The 23,346-nt window shown below is 35.5% G+C and overlaps 1 protein-coding gene across 1 annotated transcript in view; it reads right to left on the reverse strand.

Annotated features, from left to right (window-relative positions):
* LOC100745046 overlaps positions 1-23,346 on the reverse strand; it is a 166,291-nt gene that overhangs the window by 7,844 nt on the left and 135,101 nt on the right. The window contains exon 5 of the mRNA XM_012384101.3: positions 3,111-3,223. Coding sequence (XP_012239524.1) covers positions 3,111-3,223 — 113 coding nt within the window. The remainder of the gene's footprint in view (positions 1-3,110; positions 3,224-23,346) is intronic.

The raw sequence follows: 23,346 nt of genomic DNA on the forward strand, positions 1-23,346 counted from the left end.
AGAGAGAGAAAAGTGATAGAGAGAGTTGTTCGATCGGTCGATTCATCTGGTTGCGTGAATCTCCATTTTCGGCTGGTTAACAATTTGAAAATGCCGTGCCACTTAACCGATTGAGTGGCCTCAACTGAGCACTCTGTATAATCGGGAATTATTTAAAGATCGTGGATGTTTGTGGAAATACATGTTTTTATAGAGATAACCAATTAAATGGGATTCAAATAGAGATTCATTTCGCCTATTAAATATTGTGATGACTACTTTGGTTCGCATATTTTCTGTACTTTTGTGTATTACGTCTATTCTAAATAGCTTTGTATTTTTAAACTCATAAAAGATGCAGTTTAATATAAAAATATTGTGATGACTACTTTGGTTTGCATATTTTCTGTACTTTTGTGCATTAAGTCTATTATAAATAGCTTTGTATTTTTAAATCCATAAAAAGATGTAGTTTAATATAAAAATATTGTGATGACTACTTTGGTTTGGATATTTTCTGTATTTTTGTGTATTACGTCTATTCTAAATAGCTTTGTATTTTTAAATTCATAAAAAGATGCATTTTAATATAAAAATATTGTGATGACTACTTTGGTTTGCATATTTTCTGTACTTTTGTGCATTAAGTCTATTATAAATAGCTTTGTATTTTTAAATCCATAAAAAGATGCAGTTTATTTGTAGTTTGCTTTTAAAAGGATCACTCAGATTATTTGTTATTATTTGATATCTTTATTATTTCAGACATGTTAATCGACGAAAATTATCGATCTCACTAGACGAATATAATTATCGATAAACTCTTGACTTCTATCTTGTTTAAAATAATAACAAACTATTCCCTAGAGATTATTTTTAAACAAGCGAAGTAATAGGACGGTTCATCCTTAAGTAAGCGACCAAAATACTCCAAATATCCAACAGATATATGTATAAGTAAAGTTGATGCGTTAATATTTAAAACTACTACATAAATTTTTACGTAGGATTATCTGAAGAATAAGAATTTGAAGTTTTGTAGCACTTTCACGAAGAAATAGAAAGTTTGCTGCAAGGAATATATACAGGGTGGTTGGTAACTGGTGGTACGAGCGGAAAGAGGGTGATTCTACGCGAAAAAAGAAGTCGAAAATATAGAATAAAAATTTGTCGTTTGAGGCTTCGTTTTCGAGAAAATCGACTTTGAATTTTCGCTCGGTACGCGTGCGGTACGTTATAATGGATCTCACTGTAGATCGTTGTCTCGATGGAAAAATTAAAAAAAAAAATTTTTTTACCAACCACCCTGTATATAATGTCAGGGAAAAGGAACTGTATTACCGTTAATGATAAACAACAATAATAATAATATGAAATTTTAATCAATGTTATTTAAAATCGAAATGATAATTAACGAGCGCATGTACAGCAGCCACAATAAGTATCGGCGCACGGTATTGTATTTTCTATAGTACTTGTTAATTAATCAACTCTAAGTATAATATATTAAATTTCATATCACTGAATAATATTTTAGCACAGCAAACGTGTCGTTCCGAGTGAATAAATTCGCTTTTAAGTTATAGCGATAATTTTTTCTAGCAGATATATTCGCCCATAATTCTCCGAGTTCTTAAGCGATACTTCGACGATTTTACCTTCCAGGGAATTCGCGGTCGCCAACTGGGAGTCCTACAAGGGGTCTAGGTTAGAGGGAAAAGCGTGATAAAGTGGGTGACGGGTTTAAACTAGACACGAATACGTAATAAATGGGTTAATGGCACTTCTAGGCATCGGTCGTCGACGAGACGACGCTGTTCCTGTTTTAAGGAGATGGAATGGAGGTGAAATTGTGTGTCAAGCGGTGGGGAATGGGTCGTTGGAGATTTGAATGTGCAGTGGAATCGAGTTAAAGCGAGATCGCGTGTCTGATACTGACATAAAGTGGCCTCAATGCGAAAATATGCGTGGGAATAGCGAATGGAAGTGTAAAATTGCTTGTAGTATAACTACAATACAGTTTAAATATTTTAACTTCGATTTAAGGAATATTCGTGTGTACTTAAGAATCGATATTTGTCCTGCTGTTAGGACATTTTTCGACAACTTGACGTTATCGAGATTCCATTCTAATCTTTCGCGCATACGGTAGACTTTCTCTTAAATGGTATTTGTGGAATTAAATCACTACCTGATTAAGCGAGTAGATATCATATTATAAGTAGCTACAAAAGACATACGTTTGTATGTACGCGTGAATATGCACTGTATAAAATAAAGGATATATTTACATGTATTTGAAAATTTAATTTAACATATGTATTTAATTCAATACTCAACCTACTATCCTTTTCTACAAAGATATCACCTACACTGAGAAAACCTTTTCTATCTTGAACATATACGTAATGTATTTATATATAGACTCGTACTATTTAAAGTATTCTTTTCTATTCTCCTTTGTGTTTCTTTCAATTACATCACGATATCACCTTTCTGTTACATCGAAGTTCCTTTCACGACAAATATTCTGGACCACCAATAAGCTTAACGTCGCATGAAACGTATCGGTGAATTTTCTCTGAAAGAAGTTAGATGTATTCGGTTAAAAGCTCAAACAAGAGGAAGTGCACTGTATTTGCAAATCACGCTTCCGTAAAACGTCGGTTCTCGAAAAATAATCGAAGATCCTCAACTAGCAAGCATCGATAGAATACTTCCGCATTCTAGAAATATAAACGTCCACCTGTTCCTCTTAAAGAACACCTTTTTCTCCCTCATTTGACGAACGTGTGTCTATCAAACCGTTGTCTTCGACCAACCCGACAGAGAGCTCTCTTCCGTCAACGCAATCTGCTTGACAGAGGAATCGTTACGAGTCCACGAGGACAGTGATCAACAAGATCAATTTTCCGCGTTCTTTGCCGCGTGATACAAAGCATAGATATAGGGGATGGTCGCGTTCAGGTGAACAGATCGATAACAAGCCCGGTCTGGCGTTCGATGCACCGTAAAGCGCCAGTGAGACGGCAAGCGGGAAAGTTACGGGCACGGAAATAATTCGATAATGTCCGGTAGGCCGCGCCCGCCAGAGCAACTAGATAAATCAAAGTGACTGGCAGCCGTGATACCTTGAAGAAGATCCCCAGGTAGTATCTTTTCTCGCCGAGCTTCAACAGCGGCATCGTCCATCTTGATGCGGCCAGGTTGCTGCTGTGCTCGTCCACGCAGTTTGGACAGTCGTCTGTGGAAACAATGGAAATGTAAGCGTGGATCTGGTAGAAATCCCTGGCAAATTAATTGCACGCAAATCTCGACTAAAGATCAACAACACAATTTGGTTGAAGTTAAATTAACAGGAAAGTATGGTTTCACAGTCTGTGTCGATTGGTTTCATTACTTACTTACACGGCTTGCAGATATTTCGTAAGAAGGCGATGTAGTGCCGAATACAAGAAATACGTAAAACGCGTGAAATTTATGGAACAGTGTAGCTTAAGAGCGTTTTCTAAGTTTGCTTCAGTCCCTTATTCAAGGTTTTCATTCAGTTGTCTTTATTATTTCGTGCTAAGTTGCAGTTTGTACAACGAATAACAGATAAAGTTCCTGAAGTAAGTATTTAAAGTATTAAACATCGAACTTAACAGGGTATTTAAAATAACAGATTTTATTATTTTTTCTTTGTATAATTATCAGGAAAATATAAACGCTTTTGGATAACAATGGATGTTAACTTTTATTAGAATGGAAACATTGGGTTATTCAGAAACTTCATGATACTGTCGATGGTTAATTTACTTTATTCCATTTTTTACATTGTATATTCGACAATGATTCAAAAGTATTATTCGTTGCTTCTAATTGGATATCAAACGTATCGATCAAAGTGATCAAATGCGTAAAATCTGACACCCAACGTTGCTCTTTTTCGACCGAAATAATCGAAGATCGTAGAGAGGCAGAAATAAACAGATATCTCTCCACCGCAACGGTATCGTTAATAATCGTGTTTGCCACCATTTACCTTCGCTAACTGAAGGTTTCTTTGCGACGTTCCCCTTAATTCACGTAATAGATTTCTCTGTTGAATGCTGGTTGCGAGAAAACGGAATTACAAGCGTTCACGGGGGGTCAGACCGACTTGTTACGTAATGCGGAAGAGTCGATGTTCTGGTGGCTCGAGACGCGTAACGGTTCAAGGAAAAGCCGACGAGTGAAAATTCCATTATTAAAGGCACGATCGCCCACCTCTTTTGGCCGTGCTTTAACGAACCATTATATCGCGGCATAATTCTCGCCGAGGGCGAAAGTTTTAATGTTCCCGGCGATAAAACACGCCTATGGAAATAAGGAACTTAACGAGAACTTTCGGATAATATAGACTGTAAAATGAACGTGATTCGGAGTGCTCGGCCCGCCACATAAATAATATCGCCATGAACCTCAGCGACTCAATCGAGTACAGTGTTGGAAAAATAATCGGAGAAAATAGTATCATAAAATTTTGTTAGCTTTTGTTTAATGAGATATTTCTCCAGATTCTTTTTCCTACCTTTGCTGGTTATTGAAAGAATTTTATGTGAACTCAGGATAACGAGTTGTCTCTTATTTTCGTCTGGTAGCGTCGCGCCATAGGTAGTTAAGAAAGCTCAGGTTAGTCTCGCGTTAAGTTACTCGCGTTATTCGTGGAGTAAAAAAGTGACAAATGAAGTGACGGATTAGTTGACGATTCAGGTAAAGTGACACGGGAAATAATCACTTGTTTACCGACGAAGTTTTTTGTATTTCTGATGTAACGAGACTCTGTTGCGCGTTAATATAGTTGTTATTAATTTAGTTGTATTAGTAACTAGTTCGTCGTGGATAATGCAGAGTGTAACAGGACGCGTGGTACGATTATACACGTGGTGTATAAAATAAACTGAAGAAAAACATAATCCGTTTTCGAGAAAATCGAGTTTAAAATTTAGAAGGTATACACTTTTAATTGCGAACAGGGAATTTGAATAATTCTATACGAAATACGAAGATATAAAAATTTACAGAGTTTAATCTTAATTTGTATTCTACACTTTGTGGCACAGATGTAAATGATAGTATTTATCACATGAATTGGAGAATATAAACTAGAATTAACTGGTTTAAAATTATACAACTTAATCCAAACTGTTGCAAATTTTGACAGCGATACATTTTTTCTAGGGAACAATATTTATCTTCGTTTTTTAATTCGTTTAGTATCTTAAAATTTTCCAGGGATACAAAGAGATTATTTATATCAGTCCGATGTTTCTTTTTAAGGAAACTGGTTTTAAGGGCGGTTCCTTTAACAAAGGAGGTGAACTTCTTAATTAACACGAAGAAACGAAGTTAATTAGTCTAGGCAGTTGGGATAAGATAAAAACGCCGAATGTACTTTCTATAAGATGTCTTCTTTAGAGTTTTAAATTGAGCTGTTACGGTAATAAGGGACAATATTTATACGGCGAGAAAGATTCGTTTGTTACGAAAAATAAAGAAAGATAATTCTACCGGCAACAATTTATGTAGGGCGTGCAAAGAGAGAGAGAGAGAGAGAGAGAGAGAGAGAAAGAGAGAAAAGTTACGTTCTTCGTCTTACGTAATTTCGTCGACAATTTTTCGGCGGCAGGTGTAATCGATCGAGGTAAATTTCTCTTCGATTCATTACACCACCTGGTGTCGTTTTATTAATGTTTAATGTTATGTAAATAACATGGAGACGTTGTAGTTTCACTTCGTTTTCATCTTGTTCTTTATGCGCTTCGCACGAGGTCACATGGCAAAGTTATTACAAGAAACTTTTAAATAGAAGCCCATCCAGTCTTGCGAATAAGACGAATGATTGATAAATAAATAAATGAGAGTAAGACTGTCATATTATATAACGAATGGAAATAAATTCTCATAAATTATAGAAGGGACTGTTAACCATTTAAGAGCGTAATTTTATTCATCTCTCTGCAAATTAACTAACTTAATTAATATGGTTAACTAACAACGTAGAGTATAATACTATACTGATATAATAATATACAATACATAATACAATGTATAATACTGTTATCAATAATACTATCACAAACATACAAATTTTGATTCCTACTAGACACAACTTTTGAAAACGTCACATGAAAATTCACATCTGGACATATCCGAGACCAGCAAGTCATTAAGCATGATTGCAAAAAGTACAGTAAACATTATTGCAACAAAAAAAACATAGCTACGTGACTGATCTCTCTTCCTTCCACGAAAGAACAGCGACAAAACACTCCTGTCGAGTTAACAAACGCGCTACTCGATCTAACAGTTCATTAGCAAACCCAATAAACTCCCAAAACGTTCAAATATTTCACAAACCTCCTGGAAACGATCTCCAGGCACGCAAAATCACAAAAAAGCGCGTGTCGTGCCACAGCGTCATAAACGAAACATTCAATTTCCGTAACACGGCCACGACGGTATCCATCGACCTAATGAATTCACTGTGGCGAGCGGACGTTTCCAAATTCCCAAAGAGAGGGAGGGGGGGCAGATCTCTTGGTTCCGTAAGACAATTTCTCAACGAGAAGGGGGCCATGCATTTTAACAAGATCTCGGCTCGGTTCCGCCGCCGGTTGTACACGATCGAGTCACTCATTAACCTTTCAATTATCCTTTACCCAGCCAACCGCCGCGATTAATCCATCCAACAGGAACTACTTGGAAATTCCGAAATTCTCATCCTCGTCGGCGTCTCAAGGCGTCGCTCTCCGTCTACTTTAATAAGATTTAGAAACGAAAGCGTAAACGGATATTCTTTCGCCTTATGGTGATCGTTCGTTCGATCAAAAATCGAACATCCGAACGTTCTGAGAATCTTCTAAGAATGCTTTAACTTATTGGAAATTTGATTCAGTTCGAAAGACCGAATAAAACTGGCGACGTGCGATTTCTCAACTACTTTTTGTAAAAAACGAAACGCATCATTTCGCGTGATTTAACAAAGTAAGAAGAAAAAAGAAGGAAAGAAGGAGAGGAAGACGATGATGGGAAATCCGTTAAAAAGAGGAAAAGGAAATAGTACGCGATACTCACATTTTGATATATTAGGTTGTCCGAAAAGTTTCATTCGTTTTATAAAGAAATAACGGACGCACAATGTTTTCTGTTTTATATTAGCGTATTGAATTATGCACGAATATAATAACACAAATATAACGAAATGGATCGTGCCTAATTCAATGATAAAAATAATATCAAATAAAAATAATGTAAAATAATATAAAACAGAAATTGTTGTTCGTCTATTATCACCTTATGGAACGAAAGAAACTTTTCGGACAACCTAATACACCAACATTACACTTATATTCTTTCTAATGTTCAATGGAAAACTTACTTCTGGCTACCAAATTTTTGCTACTTGTCGAAAATAATGTACAGTCGGTAGACTGCAGATGTTTACGCGATTGTAAATTTTACGAACACGATTAAACAAATAGATTTTGTCTCACTTACCGAATGTTATAAAGATTGTTGCGCTGTAGATATTTTAGGTATGCTATATATATACGTAGCAATGTTACATTATTAGTTTGTAAGTAACAGTATGATTTATATAATATCGTTTGCACTCACGCGAAATCGAACATAATACCCCGTTTCACTACTTCTACGACACAACAACACAACGATCTTCACACGTCAATGATAAATTCAACTCTGACTCTCTCAACTCTCGTCACAATGTTTTCTATGCTCATTTTTTTCCTAAACATACCTTGGTAACGCTCACAACACTCTTTCACAACAATAATAAACAATTGCCCCTCACGCCACGTCCTTCCCTGATGTCACACTATGCCACATGTGTATTATATGCGTTCTGTGTATTCCTGCATCTTTTAATTTCTCATAAATGCATAAAGATTCGCAGTTTAACAATCGACAAAACCAAAGCGAATTAAATTATCTTTACGCAAATGAATCTTAAACATCTTCGTTATAGAAAATAGGATTCGTTAGCTTGATCTAAACACACGAGCACGAGACTAACGAGGCAGCCGGTTCGAGTAATCGGGCGAGATAATGGAAGAAAATCGGCCGACGATAAGAAATTCAACCCCTTGAAAACTTAGACGAGTGTGGTGTTCTTTGGTTCTTGCCACGAAGAAAAGGCACACAGCTACGATAGTGGACGAGCAAAAGCCCTTCTCGGTTTCGTCGACGGACTAATTAGGACGAGCGTTCTGCATATTTTAATAATCGCTTCGTTAATCGTCGCGCACCGGTCCATGACGTCCTGGAATACGTCTCGTGGCATTAATATTCAACGGATCTCTTAATAGACACCAGCCATCTCTTATTCTCCGTCTCATTCTTCTTTCGGTTTTTTCCCCTGGAATCGCGCGAAAACCTCCCTCCCGGGACTAGTCTACTTACGTAGAGTTCCCATAAAAATATGTAGCAATGATAGAATTGGTAAAGGAAGGTTATTAACGAGACAGTTTTCTTAAGCGAGGTCAGAGGTCGAGGGTCGTTAGCGGTTGCATTCTAAAACGATTTTCTAGGAATTCTTGGGCGACGAATAGTTGCTTGATGTTTGCCTAGTATTAACACGCTCACTGTTGATGATATAAGATATTTTGGTTATTTTGGTTAAGGATCTTTGTCGCATCTTGCGCGCCAGTGTTATCATATAATAAATAGATACGTATGTTTATGTATTTACGGGATATTTACATAAATGTAGCGGAATGTGCGAAATGTGTACAATATGGGAAAATGTATAGAATATTCAGAGTAAATATTATATTCAGGCGATGATAACAGGCGTTGTAATGTTACTTGGGTAAACTCAAATTTGAAATAGCTCGAGCGAAGAATTTGTCGATTTACAAAACTCTTGCGATTAGCGAAGAATAGGGAACGGGTCTGATAATTTCGATGAAAAATTGTGAAAGTTCAGATGTCAGCAACTGGGAAATTTACCATCGGTACACGCGTGAAATTCTATTTACAGCCATAGCCTCTTGTTTCACGATGAAAAGGGGTCGGACGGGAAAATGAATATTTAGTTGTTCTCGAGATTTCATTTGGGAGATTGATTGGTTTTAGAAATAGCGTTACGAGACAATTTCACATGCATTGTCTCCGCAAAGATACGAAGAGTCCATAGTAAATCTATTTATAAGTATTTGATTAAATTGTGTATATTATACGTGTAAATATTTTTGCTATTTATCCGATCACGATCTAGGACAGTGAAGATCGTATAAATGTGTGTCCGACTTTCTAGAGATTCACATTTTTTGAAAAAAATTTCAAGTCGTAAATTCGATAGTTTCACGCGTCGTTTCTTAAATATCTAATTTTTAATTAAATTTCCTATAAATTATATTTTAATTCTTAGGAAAGAGAAATTATTTTAGCGCTTCGTTGGTACGATATTCGATGAAATTCCACTCTGTAAAACACGTGTGTGTGTCAAAGAAACGGAGAAATAGGTGGGCACGTTTTTAAGGTGTCCCAGAAAATGAATTCAGACCTTGAATACCTCGTACGATCATTTTTGGAGAAATCGTGGTTCTGTCCACGTTTCACGTGTCCAATACACGATTCGCCTGTTCGATACAAAGCCAAGTACGTGATATGAAACAAGCTTTGCGTTTCTCGCCACTTTGTGATCTTTTCCAGTGACGCATAATAGAACCGAAACTTCGATCGGTGAAAATATTCAATACGCGTTAGGCGAGGGAAAAATACCATCGTAAAGTGATGTAACGGAAAAACGAGTAAAAGTGAGAGGAGCCAAGGATGATTGCGCGATAGTCCAGGAAGATCGACTCCGGGAAAAAAGAAAGTTTATGAAGGAAGCAGAGTGAGCGCACTAAAAATAACTTCAGAAAATTCCTATTACGTAAATATGCTAACACGTAATAACAATGTGAATTTATTTTTCAAAGTTTCATATTCAGAATGGCTACAAATAAATTTTTCTGTCGAAAAAGTACAAAAGATTAAATTGAAATTCTATTTAGAAGAATAAATCTTGGATGTCAGTCTCGTTAAAATTTTATGCTTATCAGAATGGAAATAACGTCAACGTTGTGTTGTAAAACAGAGCAGGTAGAAAATATAATAATATAACACCTATAATATATTACAATATATCGGTTACATTAATAAGGTAGTATATTACCTCGATTACGTCGATAATAAAATATATAACATACGTGATACATGAAACATATTTCCTTGTGAATGTGATTTCGAAGAAGATCACATTTTTAAACACGTAAAATATTTACGCAGAAAACCGTAAACTTAACGATATTACACAACAACGTATCTCATATTTCATATTTCCCCATGAACAAGATTCTACTTAAGTATCTACGTAATTATCAAGGAAACCCTAAAATTGAGATACTACGGAGAAATATGTTTCGAAATTATTTTTCCAATCGAACTGTCATCTATTTGAAATTATCCATCTAATACCACCATTTCAACGATCTACCTCTATCATCTACCGAGATTTTCAGTTTAAATCAGATACAAGAGCTAATCGATTCGAGAAAGACCTGCTTAGCTTCTCTGGTCATGTTGCGTGATAACGCAATGCTTTGAAATGACCGATATCGGCAAGTAACAAATCGCGAGATTTCGTGGCCGGTCACGTTGTTTCGTACAATACGAAATTCACAATGTGCTAAACGAAAATCCATCGCGTGAATTTACAAATCCACGGCAGGCTATTAGCGGTCTTTAAAGCGGCGTCGATTTATCGGTTGGGATTAGGAACCAAATCCACGGGAACGAAACATATTATATATATATATATATTATAATACTTATTGATCATAGATCGAACATATCGCTTCTTAATTCGCTTCTTTCCGTATCCGAAGAATAAGGAAGGAAAAGAATCGACTATTGACATTGAGAATTGTAGCATAAATTCTCGTATAAACACCTCTTGAACACTCATGAATTCTTTAAGAGAATTTTAACGTTAAAAGGAAATTTAATGTGAATTGAATTTTAGTCGATTGAATTTTAATGTTAACAAGTACGCAGTGAAGTAAAAGTTGCATAAATTGAAACGCTAGAGTAGAATAATTTACATATTGATTTGCGAAGGTAGAAAAAATACATTAAAATAATAGATATTTTAAAGAAGCGGAATTCTATTACGCGCAGCAAAAATATAAAAAGTTTCTATGTAGTTGAAAAATGAAAACAGTTTATCTCTATCATAGTACTTTGATATTTCGATTTCTTAAAAACTTTATAAAATAGAATTTAGGTTGAAGAGGCAATACTGTTGAAAAAATATTCAGAGAATTCGTTTAATCTCGTTTCTTATCTGTAGAATATCATTTTTTAAAAAATTACCTTTCATCGCAGCGTGATATAAACCTGAAAATATTTTAATATAATATAGCTAATAACTGTTAAAAATATAATAAATCGGCCAGCGACGAACCAATTTATTCACTTCTCTATAAAACTGCTGTTTATAAGTAAGTAATTTAATGATGTAATTTATTCAAATGCGAATCACGTCCAGACGACAGTGCATGTTAATTAGAGCGGTTGCTCGATTATCGAGCACCTGTTTGTTGTTAAACGTCAGTATCTTCGTATATAACGTGATCATTAACGTGTTAATACGCTTGAATCTCCGAATAATTGTCGTAATTAATGTGCGCGTTACAAAAGTTGGCGTGCCTCGGCATCGAAACGATCGCCGATCGTCCAGCGGATTCAACTTGCACGCCAGCTATTTTGGAACGCGTCCAATCGGTCAGCCTGTAATTTTATGAGCAATAATTAACCTAATTTACCGTTGATTACAACGAAATGTCACCCTTCTCTTCCCGCAAAACGTGTACACGATAATTGGTCGCATTAAAAATTTCAATCGCGTATTAACGAAAGGTAATTCTCAAAATAAATGTGTTCATAATAATTAATTAACAATATATGCTTGGAAGCTATTATACAAATAGATATTTGTTTATTTTTATCATCTCAGCCTTAAAAAGTAGTTAGTCGACTCTGAATAATAATAATAAATCACGCTAAATCATAGAATTCAAAATTAATAAAAATAAATCAATTTCGATTAGGTGGGTCTCAGTTCTTGCAAGTATGGATATTAGGTTGTCCGAAAAGTATCTTTCTTTCGCAAACGTGTCTTTTACAACAGTGCACCTTCGTACAAACGTGAAACCAAGTCTGTGAAATGTCGAGGTGAAATGAAACAAGAAACGTTGTGCGTCTATTATTTCCTCATAAAACGAAAGAAACTTTCCGGACAACCTAATATGACGTAATTTATTTATCTAATTGATAGAAATGAAATGACACGTACAAAAACTGGGATTCCTAAGCAAAGATACTTGTTGCATCTAAATCTAACAGATCGGCAAATCAAGGGATAATTCAGTTCATCGTCGCGGATTAACAGATTGATCATTCACAACGATAGTACTCGCATATTGTCAGTTTAACGAGTTTATCTAATTATAAGCTATAATACAGATGCTTAATAATAGTTGTGCCACAAGTTTTAATTAGAGTTGCGGCATCTTGTTAGAGATAGTACTCGATGCTTGATAATAATTAAACAACCCTGCTAATGATTAAACTATGATCAGAACCGATGACTATGAAGTGTAACAGTGAAGCGAAACGAAGTGTGTAGCGAGTATAGTAAAGCGTAGTAAGTTGGTATAATTAAAAAAAAAAAAAAACTATTTGCAAGTATCACTTGGTTATTTCATTTCTAAATTAACTGCCTTGGAATGTAAGGTTTTGGAAGTCGAGTGATTTGTAGATTTCCAATTTATCGAGTTCGACAAACTCTAAGAAACTTTCAAACTGTAGAACTCGAGGACTTTGTAGATTTAGAATTTCTGGAATTCGAGAAATTCTGGCAAAGTTGCGAACTTTGGAACCTTGGAGATTTGTAGACTCAAAGGTCCTTACATTCCACAAATCTTGACAAATGTTACACGTTAAGAATTTAAAGCAAAAATATCAAGGTAAATTTTTCAATGATCGAAACACATTTTCTCGTCTCTATTATAGGAGTATGTTTATCGCATGACAGAACATTGATAGAAGTTCGCTGTAATGCAACTTGTAGCTTGTTGCAGGAGCTTCGTATCGCGTAGAGTGATCGAAGACATCCCGAAACGAAACAATTCTGCCGAATTGAACCGGTGAACAAGAGAAAGCCGTAGGATCGCTTCATGGGAATGGAAAAGGCAGGTTTCCATCTGACGTTAAAAGAGCCGGAATTGAGTTACGGAATTGAGACTCAGAGAAACGTACGTAAGCTGTGCCACGTCCGTGTTTGTGTGTGTGCATGTACATGTGCCCAATCGTAAGACATGAAAATCAAGATCTAGTTACAATTGTTGGATCAAGTAATCGTACATATTTGTAAATTATATATATATATTTATTTATATTATATATTTAAATATATATATATATATTTATTTACTGCCATTTCTTGGTGACGAGTATACTCGTCAAACACAGAGTACGTGTAGCTGTCGTAATATGCAATTAAATTGAAACGAAACGACTGTTTCTATTTCTTAATGTTATTATATATATTTATCATGACACAAAACAGTTTCTCTGAGTAAATTCTTTGAAGAGTTCTGTAGAAAAATTTAAATATAATATTAATTTTATATAAATCTTAAAAATAAGGAGAATCGTTCTTTTGCGTTCAAATATCATATATTAACAATTAATTCAAGCAAATGTAACTAACTATACATATATAAAATACTTCGAATTCAAATATAACGATACATTAAAGAACAAAAAATACTTAGGAAAATTAATCATTCTGTCTAAATTATCGTAGATTCAGGTGACGAGTTGATTGATTAACAGGTTAAAAATAACTCATTACTGACACACGCGAGAATCAATGAAACACGGATTATTTCGAGACACGAATATAAGAACTTAATGAAGAAACTTCTTAAGAAATTAAATAGCGTTGGATCACGTGACGTTAAACGCAGGTCTAGATACAGCATGATTGCGTTAAAGCTAAGTCCACACTGACAGACAATTGTCCGTAGACACGTGTCGTGGCCAACCAACAGTCTGTGATGGGAAACTCGCAGAAAGACAGATGTTGATTGACTGCGACACGTGTCTACGCACGATCGTCTGTCAGTGTGGACTTAGCTTAACTCAACCGCAAACTCAATTGTCTTTTCCGTTCCATTAATTTTCGCAGAATGCTTCGTTCTCGCTACATCATTCTCAAAAATCAAACCTAACAATGAACACGCAACGTATTTTCTTTTGCAATCTCGTTATTATAATGCTCTTATAGAATTAAATGTCTTATGAATTGTAAAAGGAAGTTGAGTTTAATAAACATTGTATAATTGTGAATAAGAAGATTTCACCATTAAAACGCATTTATCATGATCGTACTTCTTTCATTTCCGTCGAAGGCAACGATTACGTAACAATGCAGCGAATCTGCCTCTAGCTTGATGAATAGCCGCGATGAGAATGGTTCGTTCTAAACTGGTAAGGCTATTGGATATTAGAAACTTCTCAACTTTATACCAACCTAACTTAATTGGTAAAAGCCGAGTTCGCCACGGAGGTATTTATCCAGCTATTTATCTTAATTCTTCGCGAAGCTGGCGCGTCGGAGGTGAGCGCATCCCAGAAGACGCATGCAGTGGAAAATTGAATCTGACTAACACACCGGAAACATTCTGACACGATAGCAGCGGGGATGCTTGAAAGGTGGCGCGGCCTTTTTAAAGGCAACTCGAAAATTCTTTCGACAAGCGGAAGATTATTCGAGAAACTCGAAAAACGAAGTTGAAAGTTTCGCCTAAGTGGGTCGGTCCTGGCCTTCCCAAAAACGTCTCTATTGGAAACCTGTCTTATATCATTTGGGACGTTGCATAAGTTTTGCCAGAGTGGCGGAAAATGGCGAGGATATTGAAAGAACTTGGTGCATCGTATAGAGAGTGTTGTAGTCGCAGTTTACGAAACGTTATAGATAAAGAACAAGTTACATGACGTGATAACGCTTTTTGAAATTTTTCACCCCGTTATAGTCGTAACAATTTTATGTCTCGTTTTAATAAACGGCAAGACAGTTATATTTAACGTATCGACAGAATCTTCGTCAAAAAATTAGAACGAAAAATCACGCATATCGGCAACAATTAATTGCATTTTTCCTGAAACTTGTAAAATTTGTTAAATACGATAGAAAATACGATTAGGTCGAAAATAATTCGCAGAACGCGGCAGAGTCGCGTTTCAAATACGCTCAACAATAAATATACGCGGGTCGATGTTTATTAAAAATTCGACATGTACAGGGTGTATCAAATGGGGAAATATTATACTTTAAGAGCATATAATACTCGTCAAAACAAGCCGAGAAGTTTTAATAAACACCAAAACCATTAGTAGTAGACAAAACCATTAGTTTCGAGGTTATGAGATGTTCGATATACCCTCCGTTCATTTCAACACGCAATTCGCCACGTTTTTCCATAAAATCACGCACACGTTCAAAGATTATTTCTTGGTAACAGTTTTCGATTCGCTGTGTCCGATTACCGAATTCTATAATTCAGTTACCAAAGTGACTGATCTATCGCACACTGTACCTTTTAAATGTACCCGTAGATAAAAGCCCACCGGATATAGATCGGGTGAACGAGTCGGCCATGTCATAGATCTACCACGTCCAATCCATCTTCCGAAAAACGTTAGGGTCTGTTATCCCATTCCAGGTTTATAGTAGGAAACATAACTCCAAAGCTAATGGTTTCTGAATCCATGTTTATTAAGACCTTTTTGTTCCGATGAATACTACGTCCTCTTAAAATTTTACCCCAAATTTTCATACATCCTGTATGAGTATAATTACCATATAATATCCTGTACGATATCCTGTATAAGCGTACCTTTAGAATATGACATAGTTTTCAAAGACCTAAGTGAAAAATTAGTTTCGCACTCTGCTCGTACTTTAAACAGATCACATACGACAAAATATCGCGTATAATTGCTTTGTCTCACTTGTCAGAGTAGATCGAGGGACGAAACAGTTGGGATAATTGAGCAGTTGCGATAAATAATCGCTACCCTCTTCAGCTTTCCTTAGTAGCTCGAATAATAGGAGCTAGACCTTCTTGTACGACCGAACTAATATCATTAGTGAAACTTTACGAGTCACGGGTTACAAATTATCTGATATGGTGTTAGGTTAGCAACATTAACGAATACTCTTGCGCAACAGGAACCAATTCGATAACAAAACAGATGAAACTTTACGATCCACGAGTTTACGAATAATACATGGAATTTATTCGAGATAAAATCGTCGTGTATGTTCGTTACAAAAATATACGTAGATGCAACTCATTACATGGTCTTGGTACAAAAATATGCGTTCGTATAATTGAAGATATACTCGATCATAGTTCGGATAATAGAGGTCCAGAGAGGCTTAGAACGAGTTCAGCATTAAACTTGTCGGTACAAACGTGGTTCTACTGTGTATCCACGCACTTAAGAAATATCTGCAATTACCGAACTATTCGTGGCACGCGCTATTATTACGCGCAAAGGTAGCAGTTTCGATGTGTTAACGAGCGTTTATTTTTATCCTCGTTCTTTTATGAACGGGAGTCAAAGACGTTGTTTTTCTTGCATTTCTTTTATGTGGCGGGCGATTGTCAGCTTGTTCCCAAAAGGAAGTTTAATTATCCTGTCTGGCGCGAAAGGTCATCGCGGTTTGACGCGTAGAGCCGCCTGCTACGAAGGAAAGGTGACAGAGAAAGTTTCAAAACCGGTTAACTCTACTCCTCTCGAAAAAGGATACCGTTACGCGAAAAAATAAAAGGGAATCGCTCGTGTCGACTGCGCCCGATTGCTTCAAGTATTTCGAATAATCTGCACACTCTTACGTAATCGCCTACCTTCCTTTTTTAGTATCGCGATAAAGAAATGTTGGCGAAGAAAATGACATTGAAAGAGGTAATTCTGATATATCTTACACGTCTTGTACATAGAATAAAATTTCAGTAAACAACATGTTCTCATGAAAGAACTTCTGTACTTTAGTTGAAAAGAAGGGATTTTAATCTTAGGAAATCGGGAACGTACGGAATAACTGAAATAAAAATTATTACAACCCACAAATTCGTGCTAATTCTTCGCTCAGATTTACTTTTTTCTATTTGGGAATTCCCTATCTTTTTACGTGTCCTTTCTTTATGTCACATTTAAAAAGAAAATGGTACAATTGAATAATAAACAGAACTGAAACCAATTTAACAACTTAACCAAATTAATGAATTTATTTAACTCTTCTAATTTTTATCGACTCCTAATTCTATAATCCGAAGATTAAGTGGATAATAGATTAATGTGATATCTACTGTCTAGAAGAAATTTGAACTTTCATTATTCTCGCTCTTTTCTTTTTAATTCAAATAAAATACTTTGTTTACGACATTTAGGTATTTGTATTCCAGCAATGAAAAGCTCGTTTACAAGCTGAGAAACAAGTCGAGTATTTGCAATGGTATACTCAGTATCCGTAGAAATCAGAAGTGTTTCCTTTTCGACGTGCTCTGTCATTGTTCTCTGGATATTGCTTTACCACCGAGAACGTATTTCAGGTTATTATACTTGCAGTAACGCGTAACAACCAAACTCTAGGTCAGAGCAGAGCTTCTCGTATTCGCCGTTTCGATAACTACCCTTCCTTGGAAAAGCTCGCCGCCTACGATATTATTAACGGATAATAATGGCACAAAGTGTTAATTATATTGTTAGCAAGTAATTAGTTTGCGTTTCCTCTCGAGTGCCGAGGTACTTTAGAATTTTCATTCTAGAATTTCTTTGTTACGTCAAAAAGATGATACACTTCTGGAAATTAACTTTCTGTAGTAACTTAAAATCTACGAAAAATACCGAAATAATCTCTTTCCATGAAATAATTTCTAATATAATATGACAAATGTTAGATGAAAGATCCAAATCTAAATAACATTCAAGTTGTACAATAAGAAAACCAGGAATTGTTATCATTATCGCTTTTGACGATCATATACAGTCAACTTTCATATATAATCGATCATTTTTGCACATTTCCCAATCAAGTTACGTTACAAAATAAACTTCCACCTATTAACTAATATTAAATCGACAATCGAATGTTAGGTTGACAAAGCAATGATCGCGGGAATCAATCGTCAGTATCTACTCCAGACATTCATTACGTCAAACAAACACTTAACTGTTCAGCTTACAAAGTATTAGTTCGCTCTCCAGTCAATACACGTTCGCAAAAGTCTAACTTCGCTAAAACAACTGCCACTAACTCTCGCGTTCATCATTCCAAATCAGCTCGTACAATATGACTTTACCATGCAAAATGAAGCACCTAACTACTTTGCCAGCGCACATGTGCGCAACCATCGTAACATCCATTTCTCCCTCGGAGCCAACGGAACAAACACATAAAAAACCATCAAACTATATTTTTTGCTCCAACCTTTCCCGGTGGTCGCGCGTTATTTATTTTCCATTAAACCGTCCGTCCGCTTTCACCATCAAAAAGAAAAAAAAAGGAAGAAAAAAAGGAAAAGGAGAAAAAGCCGAGGGAATCGTAATTCATCCGCGAGTGCAGAGGCCAGGTAGGCAGTTTCTTTCCCTGACCGGTCGATTTATTTCCCGTAGCCGCGTAAATTCCAACGTGACCCAAGATATTATCGACGAACGGTGGCGAGCAGAAGTCACGTGTTTATCGAGAACTCGATCCGTTCGAATTGTATCTCGAATTCGATATCATTTTCACGGGTCCTCGTGGGCGTCCCAGGGGACCGAGCGTTTCCATTCTGGCATCCAGTATTCCTCGTGCGCTTCGCCGAGCGGAATGTCGCGCCTTGCACGGTGAACGTCACGAAAAACGCGACGAGGAACGTTGGAAAACGAGCAGGGATGGAAAAAGGAAGAATGCCGGTGAAATACCGCAGCATCGAGCGAAATCGATTCACAGAAGTGTTGTATGGAAATTGTTACGCTGGAGATTAATTTGAAAGATCCGTATATTTCGAATGAACTCTTTAACGATTTCTTTCGACTTGACCGGTGAAATATGCACAACGCGCTTTTTAGCGGAATTGTTTCTTGGCTATATAATAATGCCTTATCTCGCGTTTTTAATACGATGGAGGTGCGAAGAAGATATAATTTGTAAGTAGAATGGGACGAGAACTATATATCAATGACGGGAAACGATAATTGGCATGCAGCGCGAAATAATCACGATGCAACGTAGAGATATGGCATATGAATATTTTGAATATCATGTACATAATTTGAACGATAATAAATAAATAGTGCCTAATAGTAAAGCCTTTTTAACGAGGTATTCTTGCATTTTTATATTAATTAGTTGATTATTAATTTAAAAACTACGATTCGTAACAAAATCACTGAAATGCAGTGTTATAATATACGCACTATCTACATTTTAGATTGTCCTATAAAAACCTATCGAAGTTTCTGCATTTTTATCTTCTACTGCACCTACTTCTCGCGTACATGAGCAATGAAGTGACATTTTCAATGTTGAAACGTTATAAAACGTGAGAGGGTGAAGCATCCGTAAAACAACGAAGGAAAAGAAACAAAGTGAATGGAACGCACGTGGATGTCCACGTGAAAGCACTACACACGACGAACAAACGCAATGGTAAAACGATTTGATCTTTTATCTCGCTATTTCTGCAACACTTTGTTCTTATTCTCGTTTCTCGTTTATAATATTTGAGAAGGCTTCGCGAAATCACTTTAAAAGTTGTCAGGACGCGAACAAACCTGCACGAAGACTTGCTGAAACGCAAAATATTGGACTTCGATAACCATTGCTCGTGTAAAATTTCATGGAACAGGATAATTGCTCGATTATAAGAAACTATTAAAAGATAGCTAAAGTAATTTTTTAAACGTATTCTATAGACTTACGAATGTCTTAGAATAATGAAATTTGAAGAAAAAGAAAATTTAAGAGGGAACATATTCACGTACAATGTTAATAATAAATTAATATATTAAAAATACCAAATATCGAATAACATCAAAAAGATTACCACGATGGGACTGTTAAAAATTCTTCAGTAGATCGTTCGATACGAGCACAGACGCGTGAATTGTTATCTCCAATTTTTCAGTAGAATAAGTCGACCGTAGTAGAATAAGTAGATCGTGCAGTGCACACAGACGCTGCGTTCTGAAGAATAATTCAGTGTCTTCTCCAGCCAATAATTTCACTTCATATATCAAATAATTAATTCTTATACATCGAATAAAAATTCTCAGATTATAACAAATTTCTTCAATTTTTCAGTATAAGTCGACCGTAGTAGAATGAGTAAATCACAGTAGCGCACACAGACGCTGCGTTCCGATGAATAATTCAATTTCCTCTCCAATCAACAATTTCACTTCGCATACTAAATTAATTAATTAAAAATAATTAATTCACAGATTATAATAATTATTTGAGAATAATGGAAGAACGGAAGGGACCCTAAGCAAAAAGAATGCACATGAATGAATGCAAATGGAATTCAATAAGAAAGTTCAAAGAGTCGTATAATCCGAGATTACGATATTTCCATCGGAAATAAGCATACACAATCGTGCGCACGTGCCTCGAAATTTCCCTCAGGCATGAAATTCCAGTTGCGAAGGTTGGTTCACAACTTTTCTTCCTCCAAGCTTGCGATCATCCTGCGAAAGTGATTTATCGACATCGTGGGAGCGGCATAGATCCCCGTTACCTTCCAATGGAATATTTTAAAACCATATTTACTCGACGATTACTTATCTTCGATGTAAATCACCTATTTAAAAAACCATAATTTCTCCAACCAAGTCGAAAAGATATTTCGGACATACATAAATAACAAAAGCATATGAGAAACGAGTAGTTTGTATGAAAGGTTTAGGGACATAGTCCACGAACAATCGTAGTTCGTTTCAAATCGAAATTAAGATTTTGACAGCGTATATTGAATTTGTTATAATCTAGAAAGAGATAGATCATTTTGCAGAGTGATAAAGAGAGAGAAGGCTACAGTTCGAAGAAATTAAAATATATTGTGTATAGTGTATAATATATATTTTAATGTATAGTGTTTTCAGTTTAAATGTACAGCGTTGTTATTTAACAAAATATATATGTTTATTAATTTGCATTGTGTATTTATATTTGTATGTACATTAGTAAATTATAAAGTACCTACTTTTATCGTTGCAAGCCAGCAGCAGATGAACCATTTGTTTATAAACTACGCTATTTTTATTTGATTTTCTTATTATATTCATATCGCAAATATTTTAGTGCTATTCGTAGCTATTACTTTCTTTTATATTTCGACAAATTGGTATTACCGTAAAGTATTTTAGAAATTCTGCTATACGTTTAATAAGATAAATGATTATTGTACTTTGTAGAATATTTAAGCTTTTTTCTTATGCAATATTGACTTTATAATAACGTTCGATATTTTTATTACTTCATCGTGCTGTTAAATTTGATTTGACAGGAATACCTAATTACTATTATTGAAATCACAATACATTGTACGCAGCAGGTGTGCCCGTCAGCTTCGTTTAGCTTCGAGCTACGACTAGTATCGCAAATGAGATACGACACTATACAAAATGCTTAACTGACAGGTTAATCTTCGAACAGCATCTCTTAGTAAAAAATCATCGTTTCTAACTATGGCCCATTGCTTTCAAGAGAACAAGCGTTTATAACGATGGAACAAGAAATGGTATAATAAAAATATTTCAACGAAACGGAGAAGAAATTAATTGAGCGAAAATTTTAATATGTCATGAAAATGGAACACGATCCTTAAAATAATTTTTTCTCAGTCGAGTATTAGCGTAAATAAACATAGCGATGAGTTTATATTTATCGCTAAAGTTTCAAGCATATAGTTACGAAAGAATGTTACCGATGCACTACATTATCGCTAAAAACCGAGCAGGTTTAACGATGCAAAGCATCGTGCAATTAACGCGAATTCTGGGTCAGCGAAGATGAAAGTGAGTCTTATTTCTTCTTCTTCCACTGTAACGTCGACTCGCGTCTCAAACTTTTACGTATTTTTAAAACTTTCCAGTTACTTTCGAGCTAGGATCATTCGAATAAGAACGAAATTTCGTTCAATAACTTATGAAGAATAATAAATTTAGATGTACGGAATTAAATGTCTGGTAGATACTTCGACTGAATTTTTAAGCCGTAAACAAAGCAGTTAGTGCCGTTTAATCGAAATTGTTGGGAAGCCGAAAATGTTTACCCTTTACGTACGTTCCCGCAGGATAAAATATTGATAAACTTTTGAGAGGAACTTTAAAGCGAAGTTTGAAATTATTAACGTCGAAAATGCAGAAGCCTGGAATTCCTATCTTCTATGCTAACGTGTATACAAGATTTGAACAAGAAGGAAACATAAAGTATTCCACGTTCGCTACATCAAATTCCATATACGTGGGCTGTTATCTTTTTAGCACTTAAAATTCGTATCTGTCGAAAATGTAAGAAGTTCTTTCTCGATACATTTATTCCAGCTATTCTACCTTCACGTTGTGGCTCAGATCCGGATCATTAAGAAATTACTCTTCTGGAGCGTAACGCTGGCAAGGTGTTTCGCAAGAAAACATTCTACCATGTAACTGGTTAATACACGATCGCGTTAGACGATAATTAAGATGAGAATGATTAAACAGACGGAGGATCAATCCTCCATTAACGTTCCATAAGATGCAATCAATCAAGTTTACAAGTACGCAAGAAGAAAATTCAGAAGAATATAAAAGCGCGGTTTTCTAATGTATATTTGCTCTATATGGATAGAAGGAATTATAAAAATATTGCATAGAATTATTCGAAATACTTACGCGAGGTGTTGAAGTATGAAAAATGAAAATGAAATATAACAGTGTTAAAATACAGCTCTATCGTCGATAACTTCTGAATCGCTTCTTCTCGATTAGGTTAATAGCAGCGATATAAACTATAACTGGCCCTTTGCACGTGCATTCGCTTCTGCTTTCCGAGTACCTTTTCTCTTCTTTATGCCTCTTTTCTGTTTATTATTATTTTTCTATGGAATTATTTACGTTTCTTTAACTATATTTCACGATTAACGCAAGCAAATAATAATCTGCGGAACATCCGTGAAAAATTGATGTAATAATAAAATTTCTAAAACTATCTAATCTTCAAAAGTTTCAATCATA

Source organism: Bombus impatiens, unplaced genomic scaffold (genome assembly GCF_000188095.3).
Source record: "Bombus impatiens unplaced genomic scaffold, BIMP_2.2 scf_0233, whole genome shotgun sequence".
Classification (NCBI taxonomy): Eukaryota; Metazoa; Arthropoda; class Insecta; order Hymenoptera; family Apidae; genus Bombus; species Bombus impatiens.